Source organism: Branchiostoma floridae, chromosome 7, assembly GCF_000003815.2.
Source record: "Branchiostoma floridae strain S238N-H82 chromosome 7, Bfl_VNyyK, whole genome shotgun sequence".
NCBI classification, from domain to species: domain Eukaryota; kingdom Metazoa; phylum Chordata; class Leptocardii; order Amphioxiformes; family Branchiostomatidae; genus Branchiostoma; species Branchiostoma floridae.
This window is the reverse complement of record NC_049985.1, coordinates 22806384-22834129: the sequence shown is the minus strand read 5'-3', so window position 1 is coordinate 22834129 and position 27746 is coordinate 22806384. Positions and strand designations below refer to the sequence as shown.

At 39.6% G+C, this 27746-nt stretch overlaps 1 protein-coding gene across 3 annotated transcripts; it reads left to right on the top strand.

Moving 5' to 3' along the window:
- The first annotated feature begins 548 nt into the window (after nucleotides 1–548).
- LOC118419882 lies at nucleotides 549–27599 on the top strand. Of its 3 annotated transcripts, none has more exons than XM_035826538.1 (19): nucleotides 549–1041; nucleotides 13219–13289; nucleotides 15153–15270; nucleotides 16577–16651; nucleotides 17055–17143; nucleotides 19484–19646; nucleotides 20412–20495; nucleotides 21000–21064; nucleotides 21220–21297; nucleotides 21439–21499; nucleotides 21765–21885; nucleotides 22214–22281; nucleotides 22767–22844; nucleotides 23196–23301; nucleotides 24191–24285; nucleotides 25009–25101; nucleotides 25588–25632; nucleotides 25804–25893; nucleotides 27102–27599. In XM_035826538.1, exons 1-19 carry the CDS (start codon nucleotides 910–912, stop codon nucleotides 27228–27230), a joined length of 1761 nt encoding a protein of 586 aa, XP_035682431.1. In that variant the 5' UTR covers nucleotides 549–909; the 3' UTR covers nucleotides 27231–27599. The 3 variants fall into 3 exon arrangements, with proteins under 3 accessions (XP_035682431.1, XP_035682432.1, XP_035682430.1); XM_035826539.1 differs by lacking the exon at nucleotides 549–1041 and adding an exon at nucleotides 7310–7399; XM_035826537.1 differs by lacking the exon at nucleotides 549–1041 and adding an exon at nucleotides 11360–11980.
- The last annotated feature ends 147 nt before the right edge of the window (nucleotides 27600–27746 follow it).

Here is a 27746-nt window from a genome sequence, read left to right as displayed (position 1 = left end):
CTGCTAATTGTGATGGACAGTCAGGATAGGTCTGCTGCACCTGTTCGCAGGACGACAAAATCCTTCTAAAAGAGGGCGCCTCACACGTCCAAACATTGTACCACTGTATCGATCCACATAATTAGTAGTATGTCTTGTACCACTAAGTCGGTCGCCAGAATTGTGCACCTGAAATCGATCGCAATTGAGAAGTTTTAGGTCAGGAAACGGATGTTTTTTGAGCAAGAGCCAAGCAACAAACCCATGTGTCTAGCACGAAAATGCTGTCTACTTGTAACATATACACAATGCCTGCCACACGTAATGTCTAAAACGACATTAATTTGACAACGCTTGTGCGGTGCAGTTCTTGTTTTTACTTTTAAAAGGCAAAATCACTTAACGGTTATTCTTTCTACACAACAGTTAAGTGGTTTGAATGCGATACGTGCGGATTTTAGAATCACGGGGCTTCTTAACCTCGTCTTGGTCATAAGCCCGGTGTGTGTTTGTTTAGCGAGCAGATTTTTACGGTTATTTACTAACAGAGAATGTGCCTATATAAAGAAGGCACCCCTCCCCAAAGTCTGTCTAAATTGGTCGACATCCGTCCATACAAAGCGCAGACGTTAAATGGTACCGCAAAACTAAACACTCGTGGCTTTGAAAAGCAGTGACGGTGTCCGAGAGACCGACCGACTGACAATAGCAACGGGCTACTGACAACAACAGGTGGAAAACTTGTGCTGCAGTCTGAGTTAATACGACCACCGAGACTGTATGTTCAACAACACGGTTTGCATATTCAGTCCCAATCATTGGGGGACGTTGAACGAAGGTTAGCCGGCGTAAGACGAAGGGTAGCCGGCATTGGACGAAGTTTATTCGGTGCTTTCGCATCGGAAACCAAAAGGGTCCCCCGTGTTAACCATGATGAGTCGACGGCACTCTACGTCCGTGATAGAGGACTTCTACCCTCTGTACGACTTTCATCGGTCTACAACGTTCAAGAGAAGGGCGTCGACGTGGCACGAGGTGTATCGCACAGAAGAAGAAGTAAAGGTACAAGTTTATCGATGGACTTGTAGCTTATAATCATTCTGATATCGAAAAGGCTATGATTTCATGCCGTGTGTGTGTGTGAGTGTGTGTGTGTGTGTTTATGCGTGTGTGTGTATGTTTGTGTGTGTGTGAGTGTCTGCGTGTGTGTGTGCACGTGCGTGTGTGTTTGTGTGTGTGTGTGTGTGTGTGTGTTTGTGTGTGTGTGTGTGTGAGTGTCTGTGTGTGCGATTGTGTGTGTACGTGTGTGTGTGAGTGTTGTTTGTGTGTGTGTGTGTGTATGTATGTGTGTGTGTGTGTATGTATGTGTGTGTGTGTGTGTGTGTGTGTGTGTGTGTGTGTGTGTGTGTGTGTGTGTGTGTGTGTGTGTGTGCGTGTGTGTGTGTGTACGTGAGAGAGAGATAATTAGTGAATATGAACTAAAGAAGCTGTTCATGGATCCTAATGATATTGAGTAGGTATGTAGAAGGTGGGACAACAAAGGTCAAGTTTGATATTGACTCCTCCCAACGGCTTTCTAAGTTACTACATCTCTACTTCCAGTTTTGATATCTTACGTTCTCAACACGTTGTTATTGTAAATGTTGGAGTGATAGACAGCTATTTGGACAATTGGTGTCGTTTTTGGCATCCTATTGGCTTTGATGGAACTGCAAGGGACGATTTTGTTTTAGACGTTGAAAGACGATATCTCAATGGGTTAACGGATCATCATGAATTACATGGCCATAGGTCGAGAGTGTACATTACAACGTGTCGGTTCAATGAATCTTTGACACGTTTGATGTATGTTTCAAGTTGTGAATTCAAACTAGCAAAGCAATTTAGAATACGTTACTGTAACCATTTCAAGTCCAAAGTTGTTCCTTCTGAAGTCATTGAAGGTGTTGTCAGCTGACAATCGCTCTTTGAGCTGGCACTGAGACTTGGTGTAATTGTATTAGTATATAATATCAAGCGAAACAAGAGAACTGCTGTTTCTAGAATTCTAAATCTGATTGTAAAAGATTGGATAGGATTTATACCCTGTGTAAAAAATGTGCATAGTATTAACACCTGGGCAACCGAATTTTGAGATCTAACGCTAGATCCCCGTTATAAAATTGTTTAAAGGGGCTGGTCATAATATGTCAGAGAGGGTCTATGGCTGGTTAATATAATTCTCTATACATTCAGACTAGTGTTCAATTTGAGTTAGTTTACAAAGATATATTAATAACTTTATTGCAAAACCCCCATTCTTATGATCTAGTTCTTTTAGCTATTTGGCCATGGTGGGTTTGATAAGCTGTCCAGCGTTTTCGAAAATAAACATGTCGAATGTTTTAAAAGCATGAAGATGATCGGTGAGGTTTAAAATTCTTGATGACATTTTTTAGATTTCAATGAACTATCTAGTACTTATTTCAAAATAGCATCGTGGGCATGGCTATATAGTTCATTTTCCACCGCTTTTATACATTATATTTATGGTCTCTTCCTCTTTTTAGTCTCTAATGCCAATGAGCATTAATTGTCATGTACATAAATTATTTTAGTTCAATAGAGTATAATTATAGTGGCATGTACTGTTACACGTGCCTTCTTGGATGGTGGTCCGAGGTTAAAAGTCACGTTTCACCTGACCTGTAAAGAATAGCAGATCTGTGACGCAGGGCAGGGTGTAGTTTACTTCAACCGGAACTTTTCTTTGGCATTCTTTTCACTCACATGAATCAATGCAGAACAAGAGAGAGTACACCACAGGAACTGTGCTGACAATATCGTACAATGCAGAGGAAGTATAGAGAAGTTCGTGTGTGTTTAAAATTAAAGGGTTAATGACCCCCCCTGAGATGTATACGGTGCCATACTTTCTACTCGATTCCTATAACCACCTTATTCACCACGTCTGAGCTTTGAGTTGATAAATACAAAGGGACAATATATACACTGTATCTTATTCCAGTTATTACCTTGTGTGTGCCAGTCTGATTGTTTGTGTACAGCCTAACTCGATTAGTCGTCAGTAAAATTGATGATATTTGTTTGTTTGTTTTTATTTTAAATTAGTAAGAGCTGGCAAAAGGGAGAGATTATTACATTGTAGCCCACCTAGCATCTTTCTATGGTATTACAATGGAACGTATGGTTTTGATATCCCGTTGCTTAATATGTTTTTTTATGATACTCTTACCTTATGTGGTTAACCTATAGTTTGCATGCCGACTTACACCACTGCTACTTCTACCATGATCTGAGGTGATAAATTGAACTGATTCTGAAATAGACTTGCATATGATACATTGTACCTTTTACATTTTCGTGCTCAAAAGTGCTTCTTTTTTGCAGCTTTAGTGTACAAAAAACCTTTACAGATATGTATATTGGCACAACAAAAGTACATCGACTTTCGTACGTTTTGCAACGAATACATTGGCAGGTTTGAATATCCCTCTCAGTAAAATGATACAATGTGATTTGCAATCATGAAAGACACAAAAGCTGTAGCGGTGACATCTTTTATAGTATGTTTTCCGGACGTTGCGAGGCAATGACATGATGTAAATACCAGTAGACACTTATCATGACAACACCTACCTATTAACAAGAACCATCATCTATGACCTTTGCCCCACTACAAGGTGCTTGAGAGTGTGTGTCAACATGGCCGCCACCTGTGGACAAACAAAAAAACATGGCGGCTCCATTTTTAGACCAACCAATTTGCAGTCTTGTTGCGTGTTTAATGATCTGTGACTACAAATACGAGATGTAATCAAAAGATCGTAATGATAACAGGCAATTGCGATAAAAGGGTTGAACTTTCATGCTGATATACGAAAATAGGGTTGTTATTGTGATGGGTCTTTGAAAAGTGGATGTATATACAAGTGGCAGTGTTTTTCCCGATGTTTTCCACACAAAAAAAATATTAAGAAATTATTTTCTTTATCATTATTGAAAATATAACTCTAAAGATACTGTTCGATTTTTCGGTATTTGCTGATTTTTGTTATACATTCTTGACAGAGTATAAAGATTTATAAAGAGTGGTATATCGATTGATAATTCTTTCTCCTCTGACATTTACAGTGATTTTTCTGGAATTTTTAGAACAAAAGAGTTTTTAACAATGTTGAAACCTCCTTGTTAGAATCAATACCTGAGTAAAAGTTGACCTAATTTTTTGTTAAAGAGCACTTAGTACGTGAATAGGGGGTAGAGAACTAAAGAAACACTCCACGGCTTATATTGACCCAGACCAAGGAGGTTGAAACACACTGGCCCCGCCATTAGAACTTGCATTCTCACTTTAGATCGCAAGGCGGCGTTTCGATACATAACTTTACCATTCGTTCTTCGTGACCATGGAACCAACATGGCGTGACCATCCTTCCGGGGGTATTTGCGATTCGATTGTGTAACTAAGTGTGTTTGCAACTAAATTAGAATGAATGAAGACCTTTATTGTACAAACATATCCACTAGATTCAGTACAGGTCGCAACAAAAGTTACATGAGATGTATACACAATGTACAATAAAATCTACAATACGCAAGAATCGTATTCTACCTCGTGAATTCGACTTCTTCTCGCTAAATTAGAGACAAGATCGCTTTGCTGCATGTATTTTTTTTGTCATGTCGTTGGCTAGTATGGGCTATGATGACACACGTTCACTCATGGGCGCCAAAATAGTATTTCTACTCAAATATAATTGAACGACACCCCCATCTTGAAGGTGTGGTACAGTCCACAGCTGGTACCGGTATTTGAATACTCTCCAAGCAGAGCTTAGGCAACGGCTTACTGAACTGACTTGATTTCTGTCTAGTGTTTGATAAACACCTACCTCGACAGGAATCGAAACAGATTTTTAAGAAACCGTTATTACTAGTATAGAGGGTACCAAATAAGTTAGCCCACAATCCATACACAATAATTACTTCATTGAGGTTTCTGTGACTGAATGCTTTATAATTGATCGATTGATTGATTGATTGATTGAGTTTTGTGCTATTTATAAAATGTAGTTATCCACAGGAAGAACATATGACCCGTAAAGTCTCGCGAGACGTAATTTAAACAGTCGCTTGCGTAGTCACCACCGTTTCACCTTACCAACGTCCTTGCCGTCCCGATTGGGCACTTCTGACTAAGGGTCAATTAGGTCAACCTGTGGTATGTTTGTCAAGCAAATACGTCAAAATTATCTGCACGCTCCCAAGAAGAGGACAGACTCATAGCATTGATCATAGCATCTAAATTTTCTCGTATCCTAATTGTAATGATAACTTCTATTCAATAAATACTACCGCAAAAATGCGTTTGACATATCTTGTAGCGAGAAGTGTATGTTTGTTTGTGTTTGCGTGCGTGTGTGTCTGTATGTGTTTGTGCGCGTTTATGTGTAAGAGCGCTTACAGTCTCAGTGTGATAACTCGAGAAATCAGTCACATGGATCGACTCTTTTGATAGTTGGTAATTGGTATGTATTTTGGTCTTGATAAGACAGCAAAATGATTAGATTTGGGCCCCCTAGCGGCTTGCTAGTACATGCAGTACATCGAAAAGCAACGACCACCAAGGAATGCTCCTTTCTGCAAACTTCCCGGTTGGTCTTTGTTTGTCCGTATAGAACGATCATGGGAAAATAATGGCACTTTAAACACTTAGAAGACAAAGGGGCAACGAGTGAGTTAGTCATTCAGGAGCGTAATTGCCTAATGTAATTTGGAGAAGGCTTTCAGTGTCTGGAAATGTGGCCATATGTCCTATTTAGCAGTACTGTTAATGGAAAAATGTATGTCACAATGTAATCTAATAGAACGTTTTTAGTTTGTGTTGAAAGACGTTATAAAGGCTTTCTTGCTAAAAGAATACACCCACAAGTCACTTTGTTGAAATGTTACCAACCATATAGCACAAACCTGTCTTTTTCCCAGCAAGTTTAATTTTTTTTTACCGGAAATAAGTTCAAAAAATATTGGCAGGGACTAATGGTCTGTTAGAAAATTAGCGTCATCATAAAACAGAAAAATAACCCAACGTTTTTCTATAATCGCAAAATTGATACTGTGCTTTGTTTGGTATAATGTTATTTATATTCATTTCAGATCATTGTTTCTTCACTGCTTATCACCGTCGCAAGAAGGTTATGATTTTGCCACTGTCCATGTGTGTGTACATTGCGTTCGTTATTGGGCCACAACCGGTAACCACACAAACGAAATGCTTTAACCTTTGCACTCTACAACTCCATTTCTATAGAAAACTCCACTTAACTTGTGCTTGGCAATGACGGAGTTAAAAGCTTTATGTCAAATGTAGTAGTAAATTACTATCGCCACAATACAAATTAGGTCTATTCCATGTTGTAATTATGTTTTAAGTGGTTACAGGGCGTTATTTTCAACGCTTCTAAGTCGGAACTAGAAAACAGTATGAATCACTGATTCAAGTACATTGGCATTGTACATATTCACTGAGCCCATATGGAACGAGTGTATTCAACAAGGTGAGTGCTAGATATACATTCCCACTCAACTCCAAATACCTAGTCCTTTCCCTGTACTTGACCTTTGGCATCGATGTTTGGGCCGTCCAAAAGTTGTGCTTTGTGGCATTGACCGAAGCTTCCGAGGTTTTTGTCACTTGGTAAATAGTTTTTTTTTTTAAATTTAGTATTGAAGTTAATCAAACGAGATGTATGATATACATAGCATCTATCAGACACTTTTTGGAGACCTACAAATAGGAAGGATTCGGCAAGTAGTTGGCCGGTGGCTGTCATTGTTGACTTGTTTGACAAATACTTCTAGAAATAGAAATAGAAAAAGAACTTTCTTGCGTGCGGCAAATTATTCAATTTTTTTTGCTATTTGTTTGTCAGAAATATAGAGCCGGCAAGGTATTTTGTAACCGTTAAATTTACTAAAATAAATGCAGTCAAATGTGGCCTGATATACAATGTACTCTTTATGTGTTTAGTTTAGCTGAAATTGATCATATGTTTTTGTAGTCACGCCTCCCAAGTATTTAATTTGATGATGCCTTCCAAGCGCGTGGGACCCAACATACAGTCCTCAAGAGGTTAATTGTCCAAATTGATAGAAAGGTTAATCTCGGGGCGAAGCGTGTTGATAAAAAGGTGGCAAAACAACGGTACAAATCTCAATTAGAGCGCTGGGATTGTCAGAGGAAGGGAGTTCGGAGCTTGGTGTCGGAGGTATTTGGGGTACGGGTACGTGCAGAATGGAGAGGGGGAGTCGTCTCAAGAGGAAAGTTCGGTTTGTGAGGGGGATGGCGATGGGTATGATCGTCCCGAGGGCCAGGGGATCCGGAGTGGTGTCGGGGGTACGGGTACAGAAGGAGAAGGTATGTGTTAGGATAGCTATCTGAGAATTCTATAAAACGTTCTGGCTGGGATAGTGGCACAGCTTAGGAAAGTATTGTTTTTGTTGTTGTTCAAGACTAGCGGTAATATTTCATTAGAATTCTGCAAAACGTTATAGTGTGGTATAGTGGCACGACGTAGGCCAATATTGTTTTTGTTGTTATTCAAGAATAGCTGTAACTCTCTATGGAATTCTACAAAACGTTCTAGTTGAGATATTGAAGTAACGTAAGCCAATATTCACGTTGTTGTTGTTCACATTGTATTGCCTAGTAGCTTATAGGGCAGCAAGTTTTCTTGCTGTTTCTGTAGCACGGTACGGGTTGCTAGCCCTTCCCCTTAAGCGTATTGGACACCTCCTTAAACTATGGACCCCCTAAAAATCACCGCCCTTTCAAAGGACGGATTCTATGTTATGCGAACCTCAAGGCTTAACTATGGGAAACATCTAAAATTGGGAGTTATGCAAATCAGGCCGAAGATATTCAGGACAATTTAGTGTCTTTCATGTCTATCTATTTAGCGCCCCGACAAATAACAGTGCCATCTCAATATATCTTTATAAAAGTGCATTACTCTTCCTTTTTGTTTAATTTTTATCTCTACTTTTTTTTCAACCACCAGTGGCACGTGTTTTTCAATGTGCAATCTGACTTCAGCTTAATTGATTGTATTTATTCCCAGTGGGTCCCTAATGTAGGTTAAATAGGTTTGTTCATTAACGTTTTCGTCCGGATGTTTTGGCTAGTGTCGATTTCCCAAGGATAACTGACCTGAACTCAAATGTATGAACATTTGCTTTTACTATTTGTATTGAGTGTTAATGACACGTTTACATATAATGTGTCACGATAGTACATTATAACACAAAATAAGTATAGTTAGCATTTTTCTATAACCTTCAAAGGAGTCTTAACTCAAGATTAGAGTAATACTTTCCAATAGGGGACAGATAAATTTGAGGACTTAGAAAATGTATCGCCTACTTTACGGTATCTGATAATTTTAGTAACCATAATTTTAGTAGTCCTGCGCGCATTCAGAAACATTCAGTATTCTACTCAACTCTCCAAGTACCCTCTAATTGAAACCTCCGCCGATTTCTGAATATAATGCAATGTTCCCGACAAAGACAGCAAAATAATTTCAAGGGCGATAAAAATTCGTCTTGTTGTGTTATAGTCTTGCTACCTTAAGGCCCCCTCTCACTTGACGTGCGGCACGCTTGCGGCATATTGCTGCGTTCGTTCACTGCGGTACTGTTTTGTTATTTTCTCCGATTTGTTATAATTCAGATATTGCGCAATACGTAAAAGTGTGACATAGAAGACCACAAAATACACAACAAGTAAGAAAATTCGTTCTTTATCTCTGAAATTCGTTGAGCATCTTCCGAACGCAGCAATGCCGCAAGCGTGCCGCACGTCAAGTGAGAGGGGGGCTTTACTGACTTCCATTTCTTTGTGCCACTTTAAACTGCGAAGTACACGGTACTTAGTTTGACAAGTGCCAACCAATAGCCGAAACCACTTTCAATAATACAGGCGGTTCTTTAGACCTCTGCACTAATAAATACGGCTTTAATCATTATGGGGTGTGGGAGAAGTGTTCTTAACGTTGTTTGTTGATATACACGGGTTGCTAAGTAACAAAATTATAAATATGTATGATAATTGACGAGTTCTGTGATGACGCAAGTTTTCTTGTAACCATATATGTTACTAGCTGCGTTGACATATTTTGATCTCTAAGAAACAATACAAGAGGCTGTACCGAATACAATAAATATCGAATATGCGTACTGATGCAATTGTTAGTTCATATGATATATTTGACGTCGGCTTGTGGTAATGGTTGTGTATTTGGTCCAGATGTTGGAGGTCTTGGGTTAAAAACTCCTGGCATGCCAGTTGACGTTGTAATCTTAGGAGAAACAGTTAACACGGCTTTCCTCGCTTCAATCTGGTAAAAAGGAGTGTCTAACTTCAAATAGGGACGTCCCTTGGATAGGACGTTAAATGGAGGTCCCGTATTTGGGGAGAGCCACACCTCGAGCACGTTATAGAACTCATCACACTTATCAAAATAGTAGGGTCCTTCACAGTGTGAGTGGATCAAATAAATCTGTCCAGATATGCAGCTTGTACTGTTCAGTACAAACCTGGTTTGTTACGTCTTAAGGTGTTTTTTTAGGTCTTTGTTATCTAAAGTTGGTATCTCACTGGACTTGGTGTACTAGTGCGGCACTGTTGTGTTATTTTTGCCGATTTTGTATGATCTCGATATTGCGTAATATGTAGAAGTATGGCTTAGAAGACAACGAAATATACAAAACGACAAGAAAATCCGTTCTTTATCTCTGAAATTTGTTGAGTAATTTTTCAAACCACGCAGTGCCGTACCGGTGCCCCAAGTGCAAGATAAAATAGTTTGGTACATGTCAAATTAGCCAGCGAAGCTTACTATTTAATTGCTTGTAGTGGGAACATAGTACAGACATTTTCCATGCAGAAATTAATCTATTGTCAGCGTGGGAATGTGGTAATAGGTTTACGTCATGTAAAGATTTGCGCTGGATTACCGTGTAAATTACTTCACACACACGGGTATTTAGTTTGTGAGTTGACCGTGAAACTCCTTGGTAACGGATGATGTGACTGTATTATTGTGAAATACAAGCACTAACCCATAATGATGTATTCTTGACGAAAACACGCATTTTAATCCTACATTTTTTTTAATTATAATTCCTTTATTCAAAAACTTTATAATCTGAAAAATTATTCCCGGTTAATTTGAGACACATTGGTCCCAAAAGTCAATTCAAACATTTCTAACGATAATTTACTCTAGCGTAGATTCTCTTGGGAGATATAAAAGACAATCGGTGGCCATGAAAACTTAGCCTATTGAAGTTGGCAACCCCACCCAAGCCTTTACTGCAGTGCCACCTTGCGACATTTTGATTAACAGCAATATGCCTTAGGATTATTCCCCTTAGCGTAGTTTTCCCTGTGACGAAAAAAAGACAAACCAATGGCCCTGGAAACAAAGCCTATTGAAGTTGGTATGGTATCCCATCCCAAGTCTTTACTGCAGTGCAACCTGATGAACAGCAATATTTCATAGGATGATTCACCCTAGCGTATACGTAGTTTTCCCTGTGACGAATAAAAGACAAACCAATGGCCATGAAAACATAGCGTATTGAAGTTGGTAAACAAGCCCAAGCCTTCACTGCAGTATCACCTTGCGACATTATGATGAACAGCAGCAACTATACTAGACCAGGTCAGAGGTCTTCAAATATTGGCTCACCCGGATTAAAGTTCAGAGCAGAGTCAGTGTTATTTGAGCACACCTGTAAATCGGGAACCTACCGACAGGTGCACAGGAGATCCTCGGTAAACAGGTAACAATGTACAACGCAAACACGTTATACGATATCTTGGATAATACCCACTTCGAGCCATAGATATCTAATGATGGTACACGCCCCATTGTTGCATAGTGACAATAAATACCTACGATACCTATCTTCAAAAAACGCTCACAAACGCTTAACCTCCTAATCTTTACGTTACATAGAGTAAGATTAAGCATCGCCCAGGTTTAAGTCTTTGGCGACTTTTTGTCATCGTGAAGGTTTCAGTTACCATTCTCTTGTTAAGTCGGTAATCCTAAAACAGCCACACGATTTTAAATCCTTGAACCTTTTCACATCCGTCGGATTTAAGTCTAAAAGCGTGCTGTTAACAAGGAGAAGGCAAATCCTGTGACAAAGTTGGGATTTCCTGGTGCCACAGGTGTCCTCTTAGCCTTCTTCCTCGCTGTACACCTCTGTGGTTTGTTGTAGTCAAGGGAAACAGCGCTCTAACTACGGCAAACACCGTCTAATTAAAACCGCCAGCCTTTCGCCTCTGTCACATCCATTTTGTTCTCTGTCGCCGCGCACGAGACAAATGGATTCATAATGAGATGCCAGCGATAAGGTATCGCCGTACATACCGTGGTGACTGCGTTCCTGGGATGAAAACACAAGAGCGAGCCACAACACCTTTTCTTCGACGTGAAAAGCACAGACGATCAGGGCACTGAGCTTTCATCATCATCAATGATTTTCACTGCAGGTGGCGGTCACAGACGCGTTAAACGTTAAACTCTATAACATTCTATCAATCAACGTTGGAACTTCTACAAGAAACATGTTTCACGTCGACGAAGCGTACTACTACAAACATTACAAGGAGGAGAGAGCTGGCCAGTTGTTGGTCCTAGGAAAGGCTCTCAAACGAACAGACCTCGACGAATTCTTCAAGAAGAAAGCTCCAGCGGCTAGCAAATCTACCAAGAGCAAGACAAGACTTCCTTCTATCGTCAAGTCGTTGAATCTAGAGGATAACCAAGAGGAAGATGAGGATGTTATCGAGGATTTGTTGACGGGGAGTTGGAAGAAGGAGAGCCTGACGAAACGCTTCCGTCGCCGCCGAGCGGTGCAGAGGAGGAGCCGGGTGGAATCGTTGAACCAGATGTTTGTAACGCACACCGGCATCCTTATACGGGTACATACAAGAGATACTACAAAATTAGGACCAGCAACGCTAAAGAATATACTAAATTATATTCGATATAGTAGACCTAATGTTTACATGTTTTGACTTGTGGCACAGGAGATAAATATATATCACAGGAATGTATTGATGTTTTGCACGAACATCGAGCAATGTGTTTATATATTTCGATTGTTACATTTTTCTTTGACAGGACTGCATGCAAAAGTATACCAAAGCATTGGCGATAGTCTAGGCCTAAAGTTTATGTGTTTTGAGTTGTTTAGCAAGGGATAGCAGAGGAATGTTTGGATGTTTTGCCTTAACATCGTGCAATGTGTCCATACTTTTCAATTGGTGCATTTTTAAAAGCACTACAAAGGAATAGTAAAGAATTTGCTATAGACAAGGCCTAACGCATACTGTTTATATGTTTTGACTCGTTGTGCTTGGAAATGCATACATAACATAGGAATGTATTGACAATTTCTCCGAATTTGAAGTACTGTTTTTCTACCTTTCATCTGGTACATTTCGCTTTGAGAGGACTGCAAAGGAATACTAAAAAAATACTGTTAATATGTTTTGAGTTGTTGTGCTTGGAAATGCATACATATCATAGTTATGCATTGACAATTTCTACCAACTTGAAGTAGTGTGTTTCTACCTTTCAATTGGTACATTTTTCTTTGAGAGGACTGCAAAGGAATACTGAAAAAAATTACGATAGCCTAGTTCTACTGTTTATATGTTTTGACTTGATGTGCTTGGAATTGCATACATAGCATAGGAATGTATTGAAAATTTCTCCCAACTTGAAGTAGTGTGTTTCTACCTTTCAATTGGTACATTTTTCTTTGATTGGAGTAGTGTGGTAGATTGTAGTAGATTGGAGGAATACAAAAAAAACTACGGTAACTTAGTCTTACTGTTTATATGTTTTGACTTGTGGCACAAGGGGATACATGCATAGCAAAGACATGCATTTATATTTTGCCCAAAGCTTAAGGAATGTGTTTATGCATTTTAATTGGTACATATTTGAGCGAACTAGAACTTATACTATTTCGTTATCCGCAAACAAATATTGAGTATATTTCAATCCTGACCTCTAATCTACGACTTAGAATATCAAAGTCAAACTTGTTTGTAGAACGTTCGTTGCAATCGCCATAGCCTATCGTTTGTATGATTGGTAAATTGTATTTTGTTCTGCTTTTGCTTATCATTATATATTTTTATCATTCCAGCCATATGAGAAATTCAAGAGAATCGCCCAAGCCGTCCGCATAATCACCAAGACATGCATTTCACTCAAAAGGTAAGAAACTTTTACTTCTGATGCATTGTTCACATAGAGGTCTCATTTTATGCTATATTTGTGGTGCTAAGAATACATTATCTTTTATTTTCTATGGCACATGCAATATCATTTACATGGAACACGCAATAAAAAAGTTATTAGGAAAGTGATATTTGTTATACATTGTCCTCACTGGGACATTACTTGTATATTCTAAACGTGACACATATTGTCTTTATATCTCACTAACACATACATGTTGATGTTACTACTATTTTGTTATAACACTTCTATATGTATCCGTTCCGTGTAAGTTTCCGAGACCTTTCCACGACTTCCTCCCGACCACTTCCCAACCAAGGTCGTCACTGGGTTGGAATACGCTTGCTGGAATCCATCCTATTCTAGCTCCAGCTTGCTCCTACAGTAGAAGTCATTTAATTGCACAACGGATAACCGCACACTTCTGTTGATTGCACGGAATCTCAAAATCCCAAACCGGTGCGGTCCAGCTGGATAACTCCGCATTATTGCACAGTCCGGATTATTGCACGAAATACGCTGGCAAATGGGGTGTGCAATTAAACGGCTTCTACTACAATCGGTTAGCACAGACGAATTTCTTCCAAACACTAGTACGCAACCTCGCCGACCAACTCCCAACCACAGGTAACCTTCCTCACGACAAGCGCACAGCCATGGTCTGTAGAATGTTGGCTACGTGTGACAGGGACTATACGTGACAACCCCGCTTATACCAGCACTTATACTAATCCCCAAAGCTATATGCCCAGCTTGCCGTGTTTTTCTCCGCCTCTGTATGCGGTGTCATGTACCTTGTCATGTTTACTCTCCGAGAGCACGCAAAATGCTTACAGCTTTAGGGGACCAAAACTAGCAAAACATTTTAGAATCGATTAAAGACTACACAAACCTCTGGCTGAAATTCTTGTTTTGGGGGCCTTGAATCATAATAGGCAATTGGGACCCGATGCTTTTACTTACTGTTCTTAAAGTGTAGTATTTATCACTCATCGTGCGTTTACCACTGTCATCATCAAATAGTGTAAATATATTTAAGTTCGCGGAGATTTTTCGCGGTAGCGGGAAAATAGACTTTTCGCGGTGTTTTTAATTTCGCGGTAGCACCATGCACTGTAGTCTCTTACTATTAACGTTATGGAGAAATGTTCGCGGTGGTTTTAAATTCGCGATGAAGCGGCCATCGTGAAAACCAGGAACATTAATCCACCGCGAAAGTTCCTGCATTTACAGTAGTATGCAATAAGTCATGTAGGCCGATTTCGGCTCATATATGTTTTTATCTGTGTACTGAGTGGTCATAGTTGGAAGTTTTTACAGTATGTATATCAATAACTTCTGTCTGTCAGCTACATAAGCGGCGGTGAAGCAAAGGAATGGTATCTAAAGCTAAGGGCACAACCCGCCGTACATGTACGTGCAATTTGTTCGTACGTTTTGTTTTTTTAAGGCCACGTCCGCCACGTATTTCTGAAAACGTTCTTCCGGTACAGAGCAGGCACTTCTTGCACCTACGGGGTGGGGGGGGGGGGGGCGAATCCGCAGCCCGATGGCACACAAAGTTTTGCCTGCACGTAAAGTTCTACGGCGTGTAGACGTGCTCCAAAATCCGTCAGATTCCCTACGAGTTCGTACCGAGGCGGTACTCACCGCTTACGGATCCCAAAATATTGCCCACGTTTTGGCATGTAGACAGCACGTATTTGCACGTACGGCGGGTTGTGCCCTTCGCTAAATGGGTGGTAAACCTTACAGATCCTGTCTGTAGTGACCACCTGTAATAATATATCGATCCACTGATTCGGCAATTTTAACTCTATGTCACGTTCTGTTTGACAGCTACATCAGCGGAGGGGAGACGAAGGAATGGTCGCTGGTAGAAATGCAGCTGAACCTACAAAAGGACTTCAACCAGTCACTTTACTTCAACAGGGATATGTTCAGCAAGCTCAGAGTGGTTAGTTATGTCATGTTTGTTTGATGTACGAGGGGGGTTCAATAAGTTCTTGGCCTCACCAAGAAATAACAAGCACAACTCAGATTTTCAGGCACAACTTCATAGTATGAAGTCTTTTATCAATATCCTCCAAATTTCAAATCATTGGAGTCATTACTTTCCAGGCATTCGTTTTTCCTAAATTAGAAGGTAAGTGGCGAGAAAAAAGTTGTGTTAATTGTGATCAGACATGCGTGGGTCTAGTTTCCCATGCCATAAATTAACAAAAGACGTTGTCAAAATGTTTGATAATGATTCTCTTCCTATTTCAAGCAAAAAGAATTGGGTTTCTAACTTCCAGCAGCGCAAATTGACCCACACACTCAGGTCAGGTCAATTGTCCACGTTTTTTTCCTTCTCCCTCACCTAACGTTACTGGGTGTCGCCTGCTAAGTAATGATCACACTAATTTGAATTTTGGTACATATCTATATAAGACTTTATACTTGACATCTATGCTTCGAAATCTGAGCTGTGCTTATTTTTTCTCGGTAAAGTCGGGTACTTATTGATAACCCCACGTACATGTATAAAGTCTTATATAAATGTGTACCAAAATTCAAATTATTGTGATCATCATGTTGCAGGCGACACCCAGTAACGTTAGGTAAGGGATAACGAAAAAAAAAGGTGGACAATTGATCTGCAACCTGAGGTGTGAGGTCAAATTGTCTGATCACACTTCACCCTTCTTTTTCTCCCCACTTACCTTCTAATTTAGAAAAAACGAATGCCTGGAAAGTAATGACTCCAATGATTTGTAATTTGGAGGATATTGATAAAAGACTTCATACTATGAAGTTGTGCCTGAAAATCTGAGTTGTGCTTGTTATTTCTTGGTGAGGCCAAGAACTTATTGAACCCCCCTCGTATTGGTATTGAACGGCATTTCGTATGTATTTTACAGTATTAAACTGTTTAAGAGAATTCGATACATTCCATACTATGATTAGGTTCCATCATTTTTAGGAGTAGACAATCCCTACATACATTTGAGTGTTTACACTATATTGAAAACGTTGATTGATAGGGCGTATACTAAATTTATATAAACCCTGCATATTTAGATAATGCCACTAGCTAGTGTATTTCGCGTTGTATGAGACCTTACAGAAGTCCCTGTTCTTCTTTGTGTGAATGAAGGTACTAAGCTTTGGAATTTGTCCTTCTAAGATCAATGCTTTTATATGAATTTTAATTCTAAAAGTAGATATGATAATCCCCTCACATAAGTTTTCCCAATACTGTGTTTTTACCATCCATCCAGACCAGAGGGAGTGAGAAGCTAAAGAAGATTTTGGCCATTCCTCCAACTGATCGGACAAGAGATCACATACAAGTGGTAAGTAGATTAGTACCTAAAAGCGCAAAGGACATTGTTGTAATTGGCCTAATTAGTAGCTAAGTTATTTGCATTTAACCTATGCTGCACAATTCAACGACAGCAGCTATATGATGATTCGACTTGTGGAACAATACGCTGAGTGGGAAAATATACCATGTAGATTGGATAGAATTAGGAATTTTCTAGGAATTTTCAAAGCAGATACATGCATTGATACAGATTACTTTCTGAATGGGGGGGGGGGACTTATTAGAAGGTCTTTATTTATGACTTCCCACAGAAAATATGTGTTACCTGGATACCTCAGACAAAGGTGACACTGCACCGTTGCATGTTGCTCATGTTTTTTTTCTTAACACGGTAACTGAATGTAAACATATGGGGATACTGTATATTTCAGCTGCTGGCTCTACTAAGACATCACAAGTCGTTCCAGGACTACCCTACTCACACACAGATTCTACTGTCTCAGATCATGATATATCAGAAGTAAGTCTGATTTTTGTCATTTCTTGTCTAATAGTCCATTTCCAAAAGGACAGCACTCTCGCCGCGCTCTCTCCGCGACCTAAGATTTGACAGATCGCTCGACGAATTGTATGGAGAAAAAACGAATCTTTTGAGACTTTCAGTGTTTTGTTGTCTCCCTGTCACACTTTTGCGTTTTGATATACCCAGTGTGAAAGTGAAGGTTACACATATCCTATGTAGGTCGCAGTGAGAGCGCAGCGCGATCGCCGTCTAGTGGAAAAGGGTTATACGAGTAAATGACATCCATACCGCATTAGATGTGATTCACCACGATAACATTTATTAGAAAGGGGCCAAATGACTAAAGCACGTATAAAAAGAAAAGTATTAGAACAATTTCATTTACTGTCTCCTGTCTGTATTTTCACAGCAGGATCAGGAAAACCTTTTAGTATTTAATTCATACGTTTACATCTTGCATCATGTTCGAGTTTTCAAATCAAGCATTACACAAATCTAGTTTCTGTCAATGTGCAGTCTCTAAGAGATAGTAGTCCAGTGGAAAAGGTGGCCTAAAACACTTTCGCTTGTAATAAAAAAAAACAGAAAAAATGTAAAAACAGTGTAACAGTTACTAAATACTCCCCTGATCCAAATAAACAGCAGCGCACGTAAAAAGATAAAAGCAAACTGTGCACATGTACAATGTAACGTCGCTCCTTTATAATGCTCATTTTATCACTGCCATGTTCCTAATTGTGAATACATCCTTACTAATAGCTAAAAGTGACCATTAGCAAGTATTTTAATTGGTTAGCTAACATTGTGCCATCAAACCCGTCACAACCAGAGCGCCTATTGACACAGTCTCTTGCCGTTATTTTGGAGTAACAATAGCAAACCTACTCCGTTGTATATATAAAGGTGGGTGAACTTTAGATCGTGCTCGGAACAAACGAAAAGTGTACTAACACCAGATGGGATAGAAATAGATTGAATAACATTGTTTGCCCATTACGGAGGAAAGCCATTAACGCTTGTAACATGTCCATGGAGTAGAGAAGGGGCTACCTTTTAATCTAGCATTGATGCCACACTGTCTACAAACATGAAGTACAGTTGCAAATCGTTCCACAAAAACAAAGTGAATCAGGGCCGGGGGCCCAAACATACATTACTTCCTCATTATATCACAAGCTATCTGACACCAAAAAATCAAGACGAATTCGAAAGAACATTCAGGTCAAAAGATATTACAAAAACAGAAGTTCTACTGCAGTACCGAAGTCACATACAAGGCGACCGAAAATCGACCTTGACCTTTATTTTTCCAACACCTCCCTACAAATCAAATATTATAGAAATCTATTTAGGGGTTCTTGAGGTATGCTAACTACAAAAATACAGAAACACAAACACACACACACACACAGACAGACGCACACAAACACACAAGAATTATATCTCCATTTTTCATGGAGATAACTATCTATAGTTAGGACCAGTAAGCTTGATATATGACGTTGCAATTGCAAGTATGTTGCAAACTCAGACTCTAAGAATAATACATGACTTAACATATACGACGTGTAATTTCATTCAGGGCAAGTCATTGATAGTTGATTACAAAAAGTTTCCCAGATAATTTTAGAATGTGTAACGCAGATTAAATTCTATAAATCAACAAGGGTTTAATTTACGTGCTCAGCTCAGAACTGGCATAACATTTGAACACCCATTTTTCTGTGTACTTTTAATTGGGTTTAGGTTTAGATTTATGACACAGTTCAATCTATTTTGAATTTATTTAGATTCAACACAGGAAATCATCCATTCATATATAACCAGTAACGGGGTAAAACTTAACTCATATTTAACTGTTGAGATAATCAATAATGTGAAGGAATATTCTTTAACCGAGACGGGGGCAGATTCAGATTGTTAGGTAAATGTGAAGAGTCGCTGACATCACACTGCCATTCAGGTACTCGACATAGGCAGTGGGTCATGTTTCCTTGAGAAGGCCAGAGGAAAGATCGAAAGTTTGTCAGTTTTAGTCCTTATCGGTAGGACGGCGCTCTCACGCCGCTCTTCTTGCGACCGACAATTTTACAGATCGCTCAACGGATTGCATAGCAAAAAAAATGAACATTTTAATGCTTTGTGGCTTTATTTTGTTGTTTTTCAGTTCCACTTTTACATTTTGTATAATATGCCCAATTTAAAATCAAAGGTTACACACATATATTAAGTCTCAATGAGAGCGTAGCTCGATCGCCGTCTAGTGGAAAGGGGGTATACTGTATATACTGTAAGTGCAGAAACAGCGGATAAAATTTTCATACTTGCTCCTTTCAGTTATGAGGCGAGACGGATCGTCCTGAAGCAGGGACACCGCCCGTTCTGTTTCTACATCATCCTGTCCGGCACCGTGCTCATCAACGTGAAGGAGAAGGACGAACGGACGGGCAAGACCTTCGTCAGGACCGTACGGGAACTCAGCGGGGGCGATGTGTTCGGGGTAAGATGGAAAAATCATTCCATCCTTGCATCCATGAAATGTCATGAAGGTTATATTTTCAGTAGCGTTTGTCTGTCAACAACATAACTCAAAGAGCGGCTGAATGGATTACTTTCATACTTGGTGTGTTGGTGGGATGTGATGAAAGATGGAATTACTAGATTTTGGGAACACTAGTGACTTCCCTTGGTAATGCAGCGCAACTTCCGGATTTGCTATCTCGTTGCTATCTATGTCTTACCCTTACCTCATCCCTCAGGAGGTCATTAAAAAGCGGTCTGTTGGCCAGATCGAGATTTGAGCTTTCATGAATAAGCAAAGGTTTAAACAAATACATCTATTATCTTACTGTGTGCATTCTATAAATCATGTGTGCTCTTTTGTGGGGCAAATAATAAGCAATGGAGTTCTCACCGGGAGTCCTTTAATTGATGTCACGACCCGTTGCTAGAGCAAACATTGGACACTTAATTTATAGACTACACTGGCGATTCTTTTAGAAAAGACCAACTCATTGCGTAATTAATAAAGTATATTTCATTCCACTGACATTTATAACATTCATTTATCAATTAGCTCGTCAAAATACGGTCACAAATACCGAATTTCTTTTTACCAATTTTACTTCATTTGCTACAAATATGGATTAAAAAAAATACTCTTTCGAAGTATAATCCATTTTGTAGACATCGTTTCTAATTAACATTAACCACGCCCACTGGTACTTGGTGGTGAGATTTGATTGGATACATTTTCTGTTGCCAGGAGACGGCCATGATGAGTGACAGTGTCCGCGGTACCACAGTGGTCTGTAAGGACGAGGTGGAACTACTGGTCATAGAGAAGGAGGTACGTGGTGCACTACCTGATCTCTAACGGATTCAATGGATATATCATCAAATCTAAGTACATAGAATGCTCTCTGGGCCTTTTTCGTCTTTTTTGGCTCACAATGCACTTATGCTGGCCATTTGTACTGGGTCGTTTGCGCTGCCGGCCTGGCCAACGAAAATGTATTATTAGCGCTCACAAGAAACAAAATAAGGCCCAGAAAGCCTGCTATGGAGACTAGTACACGATGACATGTGACAACCCCTGCAAGGTATGTATAGGAAAATAAATCAAAGAATTCGAATGTCTAGACGTTAGAAATCCTCCAATGGTTGTAAAAGCCTATACTCATCCACTACCACACTCTTGTATTAGGTAGGTTGGTCTTTAGGTACTGTAGGTATGTTCCAGTAGATGCTATACTTTGTTCCTTGAAAAATTGCTGTGCAATAAAGACAATTTCCTGTTAAATGTCTTCTCAAATATAAAAGTATTCGGATGTCCTGGTCTGTTTTCACACAGGATTTCAACACAATCATCAGGGAACCTCTAGAGAAACAGAGAGAAGAACATATACAGTATGTCAGGTGGGTAAATGTAGTATCAATGTGATTTTTATTGTTGTTTTTTCCTGCCGCCTTCACTGTACTGTATTGTTTAAGGTTTTTACGCTTGCTCTATGGCCCGTTCAAAAACTGACTATGTTCATGTTTGAGACACGCCATATTCTTTTATCTATCAGGGATTTGCCATTGTTTGAAGACTGGCCAGTAGAACTGCTGCGGAACGTCAACCACCAGTTTATGTACCAGTTTTACAGGTAAAGCTATTGAAATTTATACAAGGCCCACTCCTGAGGCGTCGCCAAAATATATTTGTGTTATTGCAATGGTTTCAAGAACTTTCCATCACGAGGAGGATAAGATTTCATATGAGCATTTCTGTGTGTCTTTTTTTTCAGAAAAGGAAACGTCGTTGTGAGAAACTGGAAAGAAAATAACTACCTCGTCATAGTCAAGTCGGTAAGTTGCCCTGTTTTCTCAAATCTCGATTCCAAAAGCAGGATCACAAATTTGAAATCTTTGCAAATATCTTTTAATACTTTTTGTGGATCGTATTTTTCTCCTTCCATGGTCAAAATGTCTCTTAAGAGATGTATGCTTTGTTATTGTATTGACGAGGCAAAGACATCCAGGATACTGCAGAGTATTTACAAGTCGCTAGATGCCGCTCTTACGCGGTACTCTGACACGCAAGGCATGGCAATTACATATTCTCCGTCTCCAGGGATCGTGCCGTGTAGTTAGCGAAGTCAAAGAAGAAATAATGCGGCCTAAGACCACGTCACCGCGTACGCTGCCTTCCCTGGACCAACGGATAAAGAGCAGTGGGATGGGGATCAGATGTAGTGAGTATGATACTTTGCCACGAAGGTCATGTTTTTGATAGCGTTTGTATGTACTACTATTATATGGCCTCCTTCGGTCAATATTGACCATGGTAAAATGTAACGTTAACGTTATGCTTAAAAGAATGTTCGTATGTTGATGGACAGCATAACTTGTTTGTTTTTATCAACAAACCGAACAGTCCCACGATGAGAAGGATGCATGTTCCTACAACCGGTAATATACTTTATATCTGAATTTAGTAAAACATATCAAAATGTAATGAAGATAACGTTATATACTTAGAAGAGAGAGATTGTAACGTTTTGTTTATGTTTACATTTCCAGAAAGTGTTCTCGGTTTGACAGGATCACAGAAGATCTCACCACGTCCAGACAGAATGGTAGAGTTGAAGGTAGGCAAGGCAGAGAGAGCGAGAGAGTGAGAGAGAGAACTAGTGAGTGAATGAGTAAGTGAGTGAGTGAGTGAGTGAGTGAGTGAGTGAGTGAGTGAGTGAGTGAGTGAGTGAGTGAGTGAGTGAGTGAGTGAGTGAGTGAGTGAGAGAGTGAGAGAGAGTTGGAGAGAGATGGGGAGAATAAGGGAGAGACAGATGGATAGAGAGAGTTAAAGAGAAATTAGATGGATGGATAGACTTAGCTAGACAGACAGATAGATAGATGTGTACATGAATAGATGGATTGATATGTTCTTGCTTGGATGGAGTGAGGTTCCTATAGAGGGAAAGGTACATACAATATGCATGGACTACTATGAAAAGATCATTTCCCAGAAAGTAGTCATCCATGCTATACATGCTGCAGCTGTTACTGATATCGCAACGTGGCGCTGTTGTTTGCTATAGTCCATCTAAACTAAAATCACATGTACCCACATGTCCAGGTGTACAGAGAAGACAAGTCTGTTAGCCCTGACATCTTCTCACAGTACGAAGAGCAGAAGAGACAAAGAATACTATCGGTAAGGTTCACTTCTCATACTATAAGTATGAAACTTAGTTCTGGAAAAAAAACCTTTCCTGTCAGCAAACATATTTTGCTTTCTGCTAGCCACGGAGTAATGTATTAGCGCCGCCTACCGTCCAAGGATAGATTTGCAACCCACGGTACACGAACTTGATAGCTTAATTTGATTCCATTCACTATATGGTCTATATGAAAAAAATACTGCCAAGGGTACCCCACTTATTTTGCAACTTAATACATCAATCATCAGTTGGTATTGATATCTAAGGATATACATTTCATTTAATTAGATATTTGAAGGCCAAGCAAGCCCCCATTTTATCTTAATTCTTACTTTCCTATACAGAACCCACTAGAAGTGATGGAACGTGCCAACAAGGACATCTCACCCAGCTGGGTGCGGGGCAAGTCACGTGTGCATCCGGGTGGACAGAAGCCTAAAAGTGGTCGAAGTAAGCAAAAATGTCAAATGTGTATATTTCAATCTTAACAAAAAGGCTGACAATTTTATACTCAATCAATACTGATTGAATATCGAGGGAGGTTTTGTTTAGTTAGATAACGATAACTTGAATTGTTTGAGCCCAAGTTAGAACAATCATTCATGATTCTTACCCCACCCCTCTTAATTCAATATCCAATAACTGAATAGATTTTAAACGGTCAGATGTTTCAAGTAGCATCCGCTATCTGTCATCAGTGAGTAAAAAGGATATGAAACGGTAAAACTGTCGCTCATGCTTTCTGATGAGATTAATTTTCGTATCTTATTAGGCCACATCAAGTAAATCTTATAGATGGCATGAGCGCACTCAATTATTTTCGCCTGATTTTGGAAAAAAAAAATCAACAATCTTTTCTCTACTGAGATGGTCAACATGACGAGAAAGCACCAAAATTTTAAAGAAATGTCCTGCGGTAGCCTCGGTAGAAGCGACAGTTGTTAGGTCCATGCAGCCTTGACAGTAGTTGTAGAAGGGAAACTTTTATTAAAGTTCGATAGTACATTTAAAAGTGGCACCATGTGGTAGCCTTGACTATAGTTGCCCTCTTGGTAACCGATACTACTCTACCCACAAGAAGGCTTGTTGACTGTGACAGAATGTTTAGTCGCTTCAGGTTTTGCTACAACATTTATTTTTAGAAAATATTTTAAAACTCTAGCAATCTTGCTTTTATCACCCAGTTTTTCCCTCTCTCTTTAAAATTTGGAGTCTGCAGAGGATGTCATCCATAAAATTTAGTTGCTGTGGAATTACTTGGATGTAAGAACCTTCATCGATGTATAGACCAGCCAGTCCCGCAATTTTTGAAAGAATGTTTTCTTTACCCCTATACCAGGTCCGGACGGCAAGAGCAGTACTGTACAGCTGAACGTGAGTGACGGCACTGCCAGGGTTTGGAGGAGAATATCGTTTGGCGTCAAAACATCAGAGGTAGGTGTGATATGGGCATGAACTATTTCTATTGATAGATATTATATAGTGGGACAAATTATTATCTACTTGGTAACTTTTCAAAACGACGACATGTAGCTAGATGTGCAAAAGACACACACCTGCGAAGCTGGTGCACTTTGTAACTTGGAGCGGCGGCTAAACGAACTATAAATATACAGTTATATTCATAAATTGATCTATTAGTTGGCTCATTGTAGCCTGGGTACCATCCGGAAAGTAGTTCGCTCCGACGTTCATTATATACTATATACAGTCGCTTCTAGCTCTGACATTCATTATACACTATATACAGTCGCTTCTCTGTGTTTCCGTCTGGGAACGCGGACCATCTCAACGTCTGGAATCGTCCAAATTTTGGACGCAGACGCTGATTGGTCCCCACATAGGAGCGAATTATGGAATGGGTTCATGTGATCGTTCGAACCGGTATTCCAACACCGGAAAAGCCCCACGTCCCCTTGCTTGCGCATGTGGGCGCCGGCCTGTTGTCATCGAACGAGTGCTCTAGAACCCATTCCTTGATTCGCTCATCAACTGGCGTCACCAACAAACGGTTAGAATGCGCAATTCGGATATACATCCCACAGCTTACATAGGAGCGAACTACTATCCGGATGGTACCCAGGCTAGGCTCATTGAGGGTCAGTTGGAAATTGTAAATATGTCATCTTCATCTTGCTTTCATCCTGATTTCAACAGGACAGAGCCAGACGAGAAGCTATCGCCGAGGCACAGAAACAATGGCGCTACAGATATGCTGAAGTAGCCACGTTAGAAGAGGGCTCTGTATTTGTAAGTAGGGTGTCTGTTGTATCCAACTTTCGTCAGTATCTAATTATCGTACTAGGCCGAATCCTGGATATCCAGAAAACGTCCTGAGCAGAAGGACGATTCCTGGATATCCAGAAATCGTCGCAAACAGGACGTTTCCTGGAAAGACGACGGTGTTTATCCAGAACGTGTACGTGGGGGTGGAGCTTCCTGTTTTCGAGGGCGGGGACTATGTTGCATGTTGTTTTCGTGGTCAGATAATGCATGATAATGTTTTCTGTCCTATCAATCACCATGATTGACGGCACCGGAAGTACGAATCCAGGATATCTAGTTTTCGTAAGGTTTTTGGACGATTCCTAGAGTCGACGAAAAGTAGATGCAACAGTGTTTTTTGCACACGTTTGGTGCTTGGGGCGTATGGTTTCATATTTCATGTAGTTAACAGACTAGTATGCAGAGATTTCCTACACTGTTTAACGTTTTGATGCGTTCTCTTTCACACAGGGTCTGGAAACGTTGATGCAGAAACCAAAAGTAAAGCTAAGCTTGGTAAGTGAATTCATCATTTAAAAATCTATTAATATTCTATGTTAGATATTTTTTATATAATTCATCATTTCATATTAGGAGCAGCAGATAAGCTACTTATAACCATTTGTGGAGATGATATTTTTTTCCTTTCTGAAAAGACAACAATGAACAAGTTTGTTTACAATACAGATCAGCGATGACGCAGAATGCATCCTATTGTCTAAACAGATGTTTCTGAAAGAAGCTACGCCCAAGGTTCTTCGTTGTGTCAATGACATGGTATGTCGTCTTGTTACCTTCGCCAGAAGCTAGTTTTTATATTTCAGCCAGACCATAGGTATGGTGAAATATATTGTATTCGTAATGTTTTTTCTCCTGTCAAATCTTCAAATCGAATCAACTCCGCCGTTTTTAAACCGATTGACTTGAAATTTGGCATAAAGGTAGAGTAAGCCAATACCCTCAGGTGTTTTTTTTTTTCATTTTTTTCATATCTACCTTTAAAATGATTTTATTGAAGTTTTTGTCAATTTTTATGTATATTTTGGGCTCCAGTACCCTGGTATTACAACCGAATGACGTGAAATTTGGTACAGAGGTGCCCTGATCATATGCCCACCCAGATTTAATAACAGTTTTGGCATACAGTACAAGAAAATGCTTAATTTTGCGATTTTTGGCCATTTTTTTACAAAAAAGGCACATTTTTGCCTCCTGTACCCTCGTTTTACAACCGAATGACATGAAATTTGGTGTAAAAGTGCACTTCAATTATGTGCGCATGAATTCAATAACAGTTTTTCCATACAGTACAACATAATGCTTAATATTGCGATTTTATGGCCATTTTTGGACAAAAATTTACATTTTTGCTCCAGTCCCTCGTTTTACAACCAAATGACCCGAAATTTGGTAAAGATGTGCTCTAGATATTTATCCAAATGACCCCTGTATAATTTGTGGCATGGAACACTTTAAAATGATATATTTGGGATTTTTTTTGGTCAATTTCCAATGGCCAAAGGGGTCAACGACCTCCAGGCCTATTGTTGCATGAGGGAGATGGCTGAAATATGCTGTATTTGCTCTCAAGCAAATTTCGGCCTTTCTAGTTCAGTTTTGCTTTGGTGGTGTGACTAGGGATGTACGTGTGTTTGATCTAAACGGCATAGCTAATGAAACTGTGGACGGATGACATGATATTTGGTAGGTAGGTATGTGTTCGTATGATGTAGGACTTCTGTTTGGGAGGTAAAATGCAGTGAAGGAGAGGGATGGGCTCCACCTTCTAATGTCGTGCCCTAGCAACAACTTGATATATAGTTATAGTTATGAAATATATCACACTCTACATGCAAACTTCACATGATAAAATGTAATAACCTTTTCGGCAAGTAATGATTTCACTAATGAATAGATGCATGGTGAGTTTCTATTCAAAGGATTTTCAATGTTGTTGTGTTTTGTTTTGTTTTGTTTTGTTTTAGTTGACACAGTACCCGTCTCTTGAGTTCGTTCGTCAGCAGTTACAACAGCAAAGGGCCTGGGTCGCCTACAAGTCCAGCATAACACAGGACATTATCAACCGGAAATGGCCTGGGGCCAGTCCACGGTGACGTCACTTCCGGATCCTGTCTGACGCAATACCGTCCATAAAATAGAGATTTTTTAAAGTTTCGTTATTCTGAAACTAAAATGTGGTAATGGTATGCCACGTTTTTTTTTTATACAGACGATGAAAACGATATACCTGGCGAAAAATCTAGGTAATGTTAATTTTGATACTTTGCTCAACAATGTTATCGTCTAAAAGGATTATAAACAATACATTATGATTAAGGCCATAATGCATTACAACATGAACAAACTATCCTACTTAGCATGAAAGTTCATCTGTGTTGGTAGAATACATTATGGAACTGCTAAACTTTCTTTCCAACACGAATTAATATAGGGACTTACCCTAAATTTTCGGTCAACTCCGTCGACCTTGTTCACAGAATGACCCTATCTCCAGCTGTGACGTCAGGAACACGCCACTTTTGCAGGAGGGGGTCATAAGTATCAGAGAGTCTTAGACTCTGAACAGGATTTCTTCGCGCGAGGAGTGAAGGAGGCAGTGTACATTAGAG